At 39.6% G+C, this 12453-nt stretch overlaps 1 protein-coding gene across 1 annotated transcript; it reads right to left on the bottom strand.

Moving 5' to 3' along the window:
* Nucleotides 1-1992: 1992 nt before the first annotated feature.
* LOC120791224 (very-long-chain (3R)-3-hydroxyacyl-CoA dehydratase-like) lies at nucleotides 1993-10272 on the bottom strand. Its single transcript, XM_040129497.1, has 11 exons — nucleotides 10059-10272; nucleotides 8670-8715; nucleotides 8407-8480; nucleotides 7800-7964; nucleotides 6684-6735; nucleotides 6386-6496; nucleotides 5021-5148; nucleotides 4120-4232; nucleotides 3926-4032; nucleotides 3668-3799; nucleotides 1993-2973 (listed from the first exon to the last, which is right to left on the bottom strand). Exons 1-11 carry the CDS (start codon nucleotides 10137-10139, stop codon nucleotides 2897-2899), a joined length of 1086 nt encoding a protein of 361 aa, XP_039985431.1. The 5' UTR covers nucleotides 10140-10272; the 3' UTR covers nucleotides 1993-2896.
* Nucleotides 10273-12453: the final 2181 nt, after the last annotated feature.

Here is a 12453-nt window from a genome sequence, read left to right as displayed (position 1 = left end):
TCCTCCCCCTGAGGGACACCCTTACAAAAAAAAAAAATCAATTTCAGAAAAAAATTAAAAGCAACAACTTCAGTACACACAAATATGATATAAAAAATAAATAAAGTGAAGGTTCAGTGGTGAACAAATTGGAAACGACAACATTTTTTCAACAGATTTTCAATTCGTGTACAGACTTTGGTTAAAATAACGTGAACATGGGGTGGACGACTTATCAGGACATTTGCCAACCCTCAAAATATTTTTTCTATTAACACAGCACTGATGAATCGTCAATCTCTCAGACACTTGCTTCATTTCGCTTTTCCAAAACTGGGGGGCATGAACGACAGTATGTCCATCGTGTCCTGATATGTAGTGAGTGGGACATTTCACAGAAGAAATTTCCCCCATAACATTTATAGGTAACTGACTAACTTTTCCTGATGGCTTTTTTCAAATTGAGAGACCTCTAACCCTTTATTGATGACTTACTAACATTTATAACTGCTGACTTTATGGATAGGAGGGGTCTCCCTGATGAATTTAACTGCCAACAAAGTGTCACGTTGGAGGGGGACCGTCCACAACTTGTTAATAACAACAAAAGTTGTTGTTATTAATGGCTTATACCTGATCTGCAAGGCCTTGGTAAGCATTGGGAATTTTAAATTGTTCTGATTTTATGGCAAGTTGTTGTTTGTTGTAACAAGGACAAAAAAAAAAAAAAAGCTCTATGGAAATTTGTTACCACCACTAGGGGGCACCAAATAAAAATTTAACATTCTATTCATATGGTTTTAAAGCAGCGAAGGACTCCGCTGAGCTAAATATGTCACACGTTAAAAATGATCATCTTTCCATCAGGCGTTTGTCTGCATCCTCCACCCGTCTTTCCATTTTCTACTTTTCTCCTTTGTGTTCTTTCAACACCCGAGTACATAAACAAAATATCCTGGTACTTCCTGAACTGGACTTCAGTCCCACCTTGTCTCTCAAACTGTACAACTATTTCATGGGTAAAACTCTACACAGAGTGAACCAGTCAAGAGCCGTGGATTCTGACGTGTCCACACATCCACCGACGTTCAAGTGTAATTTAACACGCGCTGAATATCTTGCTTTTGTCGACCTCCGGTAGTTTAACGTCTCAGCTCGCCACTGTGATGCACAGGTGTAACTCCACGACCCCGCGACATCACTGCTGGGCGAGGTAACAGGTGCAGCATATCCCACTTCTGATCACGCCCAACCACGTCCTCCAGTGACGCCGGCTGTGCGTCAGGGGTGAAAACGGGCTTTAAACTTCACAGCCTGGTGTTAAGTTACGCTTTAAATCATCTGCCTCTGTTGTAAAAGCATCACAGACCGATTTCAGGGTTTCAGCACTTTTGGTTTTCATTCACAGTTTACATCTCTTCATTTTCAGCCACTTTCCTCTTGCAGCTATAAACAAGAGCAGAGTTTTGCTGGGGAAAAAAAAACAAAAAAACAAACATTTTCTGTCATGAGGTATAGGACTGAGTTTCTGTTGGAGATTACCAATAAAACTAATATATTGGCCTTTATGATGGACTGTGAATTCTGTCCGGAACAAAAAAAAACAAAAAAAACAAACATTTGCATGGCTTTGTTAATATTCAAAGCGGTGAACAACTGATATCTTCAGCCAAGGCTCAGTGTAAGGAATGCACTTCTGAATCCAACAAACATCTGCACTTAAAAATTACAGTTTATAGTTCAGAGCCACTGTGTTTTCACGCAAAAGCATCTGAAATAATCACTCTTATCGATGCGAGGACCATAAAAGAGGTGTTTCAGGTTATTAACTTCAACTTGTGCTTCTGCTTTACAAGAACCTACAGGTTCAAAAAAATCCCTGCAGTCTTCGCAAGTTACAAGCAAGCAGGGGTTTTTTCAAGTGTCTCATGTGTCGCCAGCTTCGCTCCAGTGTTGAATCTGAATTTTTTTGAAAAAAAAAAAAAAAAAAAAAAAAAAACAAAAAACACACCACAACAGAGAGAGAGTGTAAAACTGTATCTGCTTTTAAGTGCATGAAGGTGCAACAACAATGTCACAAAAACACGAAGGTGATTACGTGTTGACTGCAACAGATTTCTGATTTGTAATAAATAGGTAAAAAGACCATAAAGCAACCTTAAAAAAAAAGGTTTTAAATAACTGTTTTGAGGGTCACAATATTATTTTTGAACAAAAAAGGAAGTGAGTGTTTCCAAATGATGTGAAATATATAAATAAAGCAAAAACTCTGTGGCAGTAATTTCGTGCACAGAACAGCTTCTAAGTGGTTTTTCTACCCCACATGTTAACAGCAACTGTTATATTTCCCATGATAAACCAAATTACTCCAACATTTTCATAACAATGCAAAGATTCATACTGGTCAGCAGTTTATTGAAAATACCAACAATGGTTTCATTATTCCTTTTCACCCTTGTGAACTGTGAAAAACACTCTTGTATCCCCAAGAGCAAAATTAATAAATATAAGGAAAATGTGTGCACCACCTTGGACAGTGACTAAAGACCGACACGTCTGGCGTGGAAGTCCTGATAAATATATCAAGATTATTCCCTTAAAAAGGATATTTTCAAGGGAATAAACTTGATAACAACTCAAACTCACAGCAGCACTGGATCAAACCGGCACAGTCTTTCCAGGTGATGTCTGTTCAACAGTGAGCTGTCGAGCTGGTGCGGTGGGATGTACGGGATTTGGTCCCGGAAAACAGTTCACCCGGTGGAGGAAAAAGGTGACCAGTGCCCCACCATCAGGTCAGTGGGATTGTGTGTGTAGGAAGATGAGACAAGGCAAGAAGTAGAAATGAAAACAGCTGCTTCATCTTTAAGAAGTGGACGGCAGTTCAGGGTGTGTGCAAAGGAAACGTGCGGATCAGTTACTGGACTTTCCTTTTCCTCGGGCGGTATCGCCTCCTCCTCTGCTTGTACAGGTGTCGGAAATTGATGAAGAGCCCTGGAGAGGAGAGGGAACCTCAGTCAGTCTTTAGTTGATAGGTTAGTTGTAATGTTTGTCTCATTGGGAGGCTGCAGGAGATGTTTCTATTCTCTGCAGACATTTCCAAAGAGATATTTACCCAGCTGGAATGATTAGTTGACTAACCAGTTAGTTAATCAACAGAAAAATAACCAGCAACTGTTTTGATAATCTATTAACCATTTAATCTACTTTTTCAAGCAAAAATTGTGAAAAATTGCCACATATTTGCAGATTTCAGCCTCTAAAAAGAGAATGTTTCTATGACCAAAAGATGATCAATGACCACGTTTTCCCATGACAAAAGTTAGACAAAAACTTTGAAGAAAAGGAAAACCACGTCGAGTTTTTCTCAATGAATTGAAACTTAATGATCACGTGAAAGACGGTTGAATGGACAAATAAACTGATTATTGATTTGATGCAAAGTCCCTCCTTATCCAATAAGCTTTATACGCCTGGGGAATCACAGACGGTAAGCTCCTGACTGGAACAACAACATCCATCACTGCTCAAAATGTGTCCTCTGCAGAGGCCTATTTAGTCGGCCTCCTACTTGACCTGTTGCACAACGAGCAGCCTTGTGCGTTTCAGTTAGTTTTAGTTGCATATCTTTAAGGAGACGTGGAGGGTGAATCAAGGGTGGACGGTGGTATGTCAGTGGACGTCTCACCCAGAAACATGATGACCAGGTAGAGCTGCAGAGTGTAGGAGAAGCTCAAAGAGGTTCCCAGCACCGCAGGTAGGGGCAGGCTGAACAGACGGGTCTCGTCAAAGACGGGCAGGGACTGGATCACTGCAACCGCTGGGAACATGTAAAGAACCGCACACTGTCAGCAACAACTAACAAGGGCTGCCACCGACTTTCGTGTACGCCGCCATTTTTATCGGTAGACGTAACAACCTTGCCACTAACCGAGGAGTCACTAACCTTCAGCTACAACCCCCAGCGGGTACAGAGGGATCCAGAGGCTGTATCTCAGCCACGTTAACAGCTTCCAGTCTGTGCCGATGCAGGCCAGCATGTAGAAAGGGTACCTGGTGGAAGAGATGGAAGGATCGGATGTTACAGCGGGCAACAAAACAAGTTCACCAGAGAGAAGAGAGAAGGCGATCTTAGGCGACCTGAAGATCTCAATGGTGCTCCACAGGTAGAAGACGAAGAAGACAACAGGTCTGTTCTGCATCTCCTCCAGGCTGCCGAAGATGACGAACAGAATGACGTTCCTCCCTGCCACCTAGGACATCACAGAGCAGAATGAAGAGGAGATCTCAAAGCCACCCATTTTAAACTATTCTTATTTTTTACAGCACTTTTCGTGGACATTTTTACAATGTTCCCCTAAGCACAAAGCTAGCTCCATAAAGAAATAGTTTTCCCACTGTGGTGGGGAGGAACCTGACTGGACTGCACAGAGCCCTGACCTCAACCCCAACCATCACTTTTTGGTTGAACCTGAACGCCAACCAGGCCTCATCGACCCAACAAAGGTGGTCGACCTCACTAATGCTCTTGTGGCTGAATGGGAGCAAATCCCTGCAGCCCGGGTACAAAATCTGGTGGAAAGCCTGAGACCTGGAGAGTGGGAGCTGTTGGAGCAGCAGATTAATCCTCGAGGTTTTGGTATGAGATCGTGTTCAGGCATCCAAAAACTTTTGGCGATATAGTTTGTTTTAGAACAACCAGCATTTTTACAGTTTTTATTGAAATATCAGCATCTCAAGTCCAGGGAATAACCTTAAATGGTACTAACGTCAGTGTTAAACTGCTCAGGGTGTTAAAAGTAAAATTTAAAAAAAAAAATACAAAAAGGGGGGAAAAGTTTAGGTCACCAAAAACAGTAAAATTATGTACACTTCATAGAAAGCGGGCCTTTTCCAGGGATTAAGAGATTGGTTAATTTACAGCTTTGCTGATTACTGCATGGTTTTGGATGAACTCAGTATTTGGGTGTTACTTGAGCTTTCATCTTCAGGGTTGAAGACATTGTACTAAAGTGAGAAGGGACTGTCTCCCCCGCGTTACCTGTATCATAGCGGGAAAAAATCCAGTCTTAACCAGACCCAACAAGGGATTAATGACCTCCAGCACGGCCATCATCTGACAGAAATACATCATATCAGCCATGGTGTGGAAAGTATCATAGAATGAATCTGCAGAGGGCGAGAGGGAGAAACAAACAGACATTATTAAACAGCACATTGCAGGAGCCACACTCTGTAATCCTCATCATTTGCAAAACAAACCCCTGCGGTGTAGTCGGGTTCCTGTTCCTATTCAAATGAGCTCATCAGTAAATAGCTCCTCCCAAACAGAAAACACACTCCTCTCTCTCCTGTTTGTTTGTTGTTACTGCACAGTAGCGCTAATGGTGTTTGTGTCTTTTCTGTTTTTGTGTTCCATAAACACTCACCCAAAAACTGCCATCCAGCAATTAATTTTTTTTTTGTCCATTAAATTCAAAAGCTCTTAAGGAGTACAATTATTTTAGCTTTAATCCGTTTTTTTATCTTTATTCAGTCCATCCTTCTACAGCCTGTCAATTCTCCTTTTACGCGTTTCACGTTGAGTGTCTTTGTTTTCGCTTTTACCTAGATATGTGTGAGGTATTAAATATAGCACAAGAACAATGTAACTGTTCTAAATATAAACTCTGAGGGATTACCTGTCTTAAGCAGGTTTTATGTCTCTGCAAGCCGATTTTTATGGACCACTGAAATGAACTGTGTTGCCATAATAGCAGCTGCTTGGAAGGTAGGACATCGATCCTAAAATGTACGGTATTTTTTTGAAAATGATCGGCAGCAATGGCAAGTGCACACCTTTTGTAGGCAAGAATAAAACACACAAAACCACACTTGTAATCCTTAAAAAATAAAAAATAAAAAAAAGCTCTTAATGAGATTCAAAACATAACTCAGTTGTCAATGAACTCAATCATTATTGTAAAGATTGTAAAAATTTACGCGATGAGTACAGTGCTATCATGGGTGATAGAAATTGCGGCCAGAACTATGACAATAAGACTGAATCTGTAACAAACTGGAATTATCCTATAAACAACACAGAACCTTTTTGCAAACTTATCTTTGTTCTTTTCAAAGAATCTAAAAACCTACACGTAACCGAATGACTGCACTGTGGGTCCGATCTCTAGCTCACAGGTTTACCGCTCTGATGACACTTTTGTTTTGCCCACGTTTTGGCAGAAGAATCTGCAGAAATCTTCAGAAAAATGCAGAAGATAAATAAGGCAGAGAATGTGAAATTAGAGCAGCGGTACAATAGTTTGGTTAGACAAGACTGCGAGAGGCAGGGGGCCAACATTTTTACTTTTTAAAACTTTGTTTCACTTCATAAACCAACAGCGTTTTTTTTTTTTAAACAAACCTTGACCAAGGATGAAGAGTCGAACAGTCATGTTGACAAAGATCCAGGAGAATCCCAGGAACTGCACAAGGTTGTACATAAACAAGTAGCCTTTCTTCAGACCAAGGTAGGCTGAAAAGAATAGAAGAAAACCCCTCAAATCAACTAGTGCTAACGACACACCTGCAAAATTCCTCCTAGAGGACAGAAGATCTCAATTCTTCCAGTTAGAAAATTCAAAACGTATGAGTGTTTTTCGTTTTTTTGTTTGTTTTTTTTTGTTTGCTTGCTTGTTGGTGAAGCGCTCAGTGAGACTCACGGTCTTTACGAACTCTCGACTCCACGCGTATCTTGTTTATCTTCTCCTCCTCCTGAAAGAAATCACACCATCAAATCCCACTTTGCAATGACAAAACGCTCTACATGCAGTACAGGCGTCTGCAGTTGCTTTAATTACTCTGAACTGATGAGTGACCAAATTAATTAGGATTCCATATCCATCATTAGTCCTAAAGCACGGACTTTAAATTAAACGTAATGTGTCGGAAAAAGATCTCCTCACTCTTTTATAGGGGAAACATTTAAAAACAAAAACAATGTTCTAAATTCCTAAATGGGTATCGAAAGAAACTGTAAATTTCACAGCAATAAGTGATATTTACACTGTGTGAACAACAATACTTTATAAAGTGTTTTTTCAAAGTTCGATTAAATTGCTAACTTGTAAAATAAATGTAAAATAAAAAAGTAATTAGAAAAACATACTAAGAAACCTTATTGACCTCATTCAGGGAGAATAAAGAAAATGAAAAGTGCAAATTTACAGTGGAGCAAAATACCTTAACAATGTTGTTTATAGGGCCAAACAGACTGTTTTTTTTTTCCTTTTTCAATCAAGAAAATCTGACACCGTGCGAATGAAAAATAAACAATTGATAACCAAAGACAGCAAGGGGTTGGTTGAAATAATTAAGCAAGAGGTAGCCTTGATAAATCATGCAATCTTAGTTATTATTATAAATAATCTTCCACCAGCCAAAAACTTTCACAGCATCCCGTAATAGTTGCCGAGTTGTTAAAATTGGGACCTGAGCCCAGTGGTAAGTGGCTTTGTTGAGTCATGTGTAGGAGGGGTTCACATTAACATCCCAGCAAAGAAGAGAAGTGTCAGGCAGCTGATTTGAAACCACACCTGTCCTAAGTTGCGCCTTGCCAGACCACAATGAGTGATGCAAAGCTTCGTTGGTTTTCTTTGGAAGGGTTAGCATAAGGAGAACCTGTTTGCGCCCACAAGACTACATTTTGTAGTCATTGGCATTCACAACAAACTCATGCCACGTTTATGTTAGCAGTCAAAAACCTTTTCTGGGCGACAACATGTTACTCTCTCTTCAAAGTGCACTTATTTTTATTTGTTTGATTTTCAAGTTCCTACTTTAGCCTGAAGCTCCATCTCGGCGTCGGACTCGTCCAGCCATCGGTCGAAGTCAGGACCCAGAAACAGAGGCTTCTTCTCCTGCAGCGTCAGCCGGTCCCACCAGCGCTCCTCCTGCTTCTTGATCTTGATGTCCACCTGACGCTGGGTGGACTTATGGTCGATCTGGAGTCCGCCATGATGGACACACACACACACAGTGTTAGGAAATTGAATATATATGGGTTTTTTTTTTTTTAAACTTAAACACACACATGTGAGTAGCTGTTGTGTGAATATAGTTTATTGTTCTGCATCCCTCATACAAGGAGACTGACTATTACTGTACGTACTTTTTATTGGCTATAGACGGTCAGTAACCCTGGATGGTGACAGGACACATAACTTTGTGTGGTGGTTACAGTAACTAATGAGCATCACCAGACATCAGAGGTCTTATCTTAAGTCACTCGGCAAAGCCCTATATTTAGCAAACTGCATCTACATCCATTTTAGTTGAGGGCTGGAATAAAAACCTGCTGCACCTTTGTCTCCCAAATAAATTCACTGACTGATATAACAAACATTTTCACCATTAACCAGTAATAGATAAATGAAAGATCAACACCTCAGGTCTGACAGGTTCCAGGAACTCCAAACTGAACTCGTACTCATTATCTCCTTTAGCTCCGTGGCCCTGTGCTGTGGAACAGTATTAAAATGAGTTTTATATTGTAGTGATATTAGACTTCACATTTACATTGTGCTGTCACAACAAACCTCAAAAACATTGTGAAAGTTCTTGGGAATCTGTGGAGTATTTTTGAAACTTAACTACAGAGAATGAACTTTTTTTTTTCCCCTCTTACTTGCACAAACTTAAATACGAACCTCTGAACTGAAGTGTGTTGTTTTCTTGCAGGCTGATGTCGAGGTTCTGAAAAACACAAAGATATCCATCAAAACTAACACGACACTGACACACACAATGGACGTATTAGGAGGTGGAAATTAATGGATACGTCTCGTGATATGCTATATTTTTCTTATTGTCAACAAATTCCACAAATAGACTAAGCTCAATTGACTCTCAATACTTTTTGACTTCCCCAAGATCCATATTTTGTACATATACATTTTTAAAAAAGGGTAAATAAATATCTATAATAAAACATCTGGGCACTGCAGTTTTTATTAAGCGTCACCTAAACTGAAGCAGAAAAGTGCATTCTTTAGGGTCTATTTTCAGCAGCGGATGAATCCACACTCGCTGCTCTAGTGAGTGTTTCTGACAGCATGACAGTGTGTGGCATCGACTCAGAAAAACTACAGTTTGTGTGTGTGTGTGTACGTGTGTTCATTGTAATGAAAGAACATCGTACCTGGTGCAACAGTGTGGCACACTGATGTGTTTTTAACTGTTTTTGGACATTTACGTCGGCTATTATATGATGCTAATGAATTTTACTGCATTATACTGAGAAGAAACTAACATTTAGTCTATTTTTAATTAATATAACTGGGCCCAACATGTGCAACATAAGAGGTGCTCTTCTGTCAGCCTGTTATCTATCTCCTAAGAGGCTAAACAGGATCCAGAACTACCATAAAAAGTCATGCATCTTTTATAAAGACATTTGTCCAGCACATGGAGGATGAGGAAGGAGAACCCCCCACCTGCAAATGCAGAGGAGAAGTACCTGCATTTCAAGTTACTAATGCATAAACTCCAGCCAGCACAATTAAATTACAAAAGGAATTGTCAGGCTCAGCGTTGAGGTGAAGACAAAACCCACCCAAAACTCAAAATAATTCTCAATACAGATTACTGGGGTTAATTTAGACCACAAACCTCTTTGTGATATTTATTTAAAAAAACGTCTGCGTTTGTTATACGACAGACAAACGGTTATCAGTGCCGCCTTAAAAGGTGTTGTGTATGCTGCAAAAAAAACCAAACAGAAATATATACGTTTCCCCGAACACAGGACAAATCTGCATTAATTTCTTTTATCTTGGCCTTCACGGAGAAACATTAGAGGTTAATTTAGCCACCGTGTAACTGTACCATCACCTAGCTAACAGTCAGGCTAGCTGTACCTGTTGTACATCACGGCGGAGTAGACATTAGCAAACGTTACACCCCGCAGCGTTATGAAAATAACATTTCATAGGCGTTAAAACACGTCTGAGCCGCACATTTGCGCCGTGAACGACAAGTCTGCGTACGTTAAGGCTGTTGGATGTTTGGATGTTTGGATGTTGTGGACCCCCCCCTACCGTGGCATCGCTCAGTTCCACCCGGAGGAAAATCTCTCCGTGCCGCTGAGCCCAGTAAACGTGAGGAGTCAGGATCTGCATGGTCACTCCGTTTTTCCTGGTACCTACATGACAAAAGGATACCGGGAAACGTTGCACAAACCGACGAAACGCGGTCCTCGTCCGACGGTCCCCCGACGAGCAGCGGAGTGGATGTCGGGCCAGAGGATGGAGCACACTTCCGGTCGGAGGTCGCTCACGGACTTCAAAATAAAAGTTTTTTTTCAGATTGTAAATAATAATACTGTAACGGCCCAAGAACAAAGAACTACCTGATTTCTTTACTTTTTGTGTGTGTGTATTTCTGTTTTCTGATATTATACAAACCATTGTGTTGTGATTACTATTTTTTATTTTTAAATGTATTTGTTTATTTAACAGGGGCCGTACAGATAAACACTATTTCATGCAGATAAGCGGTACAACAAACATAATGCACTAGGAGCATCTAGCCGAAGCTAACTGACAATTCCTGTCCCTTGTTGGGCTTTTAAATCTAGGTTAAAACAACCAAAACATTTAGTAGATATAACAGAATTGGGATAAAAACAGCAGGGCACTTAAAGCCGACCGTGTACAAGTGTATATGCGCGTGTCTCTGTGTGTATGTATTGTACATAACTCTGTAAACAATGACATCTAGGTGTGATAGTCAAAAGCCAAATGTGTAAACATTCTAAGCACATACTTAACAAAAGTATAGAATTACTCCAAACACCCCTTTGGGCTTTTATGGACCGGAAAAGGCATGCAATTCCAAGTCTTCGGGTCCAGATGTTACTGATAAATACTGAAACTATTGTCATCTGACCTCAGTATCAACAGGGTACTTGAGTTACCTCCTAAGTTCTGTCACAAGAGGCCATTACAAGACTTCCTTTTGAAATATGACCTGCCTTTAACCCTGTGATAATTTTCCTTTTTCCATACTGTAACTGCACACAGTTCAGCTTGCAGTGGACCAACGTAATCCTCCAACTCCATCCTCCATCAGTTTATAAAATATGATGCAGTATTCAAAATCAAACTACCCAACAAAATAGTTAAGATTAGCTTCTGTTAGAAATATTCTTACCCTTTATGCTCATGACTGTGATCACCTCGTCTTGACCTTTGTTATTATTACTTGTGTGAGAATCTGCACAACTCTCTCATGACAACAGAGAATGAGCCTAGCGGAGGAGAGAAACGGGGGATTCTTCTTTCTCTCCTCAAGGCCATCTCACTTTTTTTTTTATTCCTGTATGATAAGCAAAGAACTATCTTCACCATGTATACTGTTATATGCCAGCGAGAATGCAAGGCTCTGCCCATCTGGCACATAAAAAGGATGGCAGAAGAACTAGAAAGCAGACAACTCATTGCTGCTGTACTGTGTTGTGCAGCTGTATGACTTGTCTCCTTGCTGCAAGAATAAAACACTTGCTTTGACTTCGGAGAATCCGTGTGTTTTCTGGAACGTTTCCTAAGAGCTTCCCCTTGACCAGATATCACAATAAAATGTTTTCTACATTTTTAATATATTAGTAATAGTAATCCAGTATTATGATATTGGCCTTCTGTAGTAACCGGTAATGCCAAAAAACCTTTGCTGCATGATAGGTACCTTTAGTCCTGATGCTTTACGTATATTTTATGTTCAAAATCCTATTTAAGTAGAAGTGCAGAAGAGTTTTTCACGGTTACAATTATATGTTGATCAGCAGGAAATGGAGAGAGTTAACTTTACAAAGTTCTGAGGGGATTTAATTGATGACAAACTTTGTGGAAGCATCGCAATGACTTTGTTACTAAAAAATGTACACACACACAAACACAAATGTATTCATACATAATTTCTTTTTTTCTTTATTTTGTTTTTTTTTCTATGTAATTCTGTGTATGTTACAACGTATTTTTAGGACTGACCTTTTGGCTTCCTACCTCTCCTGCATAAACTATTTTATTTTTGTTTCATTTATATCTGAGTATTTATAGTTAAAGGTGTGTTTTCCTTTGTGTGTATACCTTTTAAAAAAATTAAAATAAAAATGACAATTGTTTTTTTTTTTTATATGCAAGCAGAAAAAATGCTCAACGTTACACCTAGAGGTGCAACAATGAGTAAATGTGTCTATTAGTCGATAGAAAGAAAATTAATTGCGACTTATTTTGATAATTGATACGTTTTTCAAGTAATTTTTCGAGAAAAAATGGTAAAAGATTTGATGTGTCGTGTGATGTGTTTTTGGACTGTTCAGACAAAATGAGACATTTAAATAATCCACCTTTCTCCATAGGAAATTGTGATGGCATTTTTCTTTTCCCGATGTCTTATAGACCAGCCGATCGATTGATTTATCGAGAAAATAATCTC

This window comes from Xiphias gladius, chromosome 1, assembly GCF_016859285.1.
Source record: "Xiphias gladius isolate SHS-SW01 ecotype Sanya breed wild chromosome 1, ASM1685928v1, whole genome shotgun sequence".
NCBI lineage: Eukaryota > Metazoa > Chordata > Actinopteri > Istiophoriformes > Xiphiidae > Xiphias > Xiphias gladius.
This window is presented reverse-complemented; position numbering and strand designations above follow the sequence as displayed.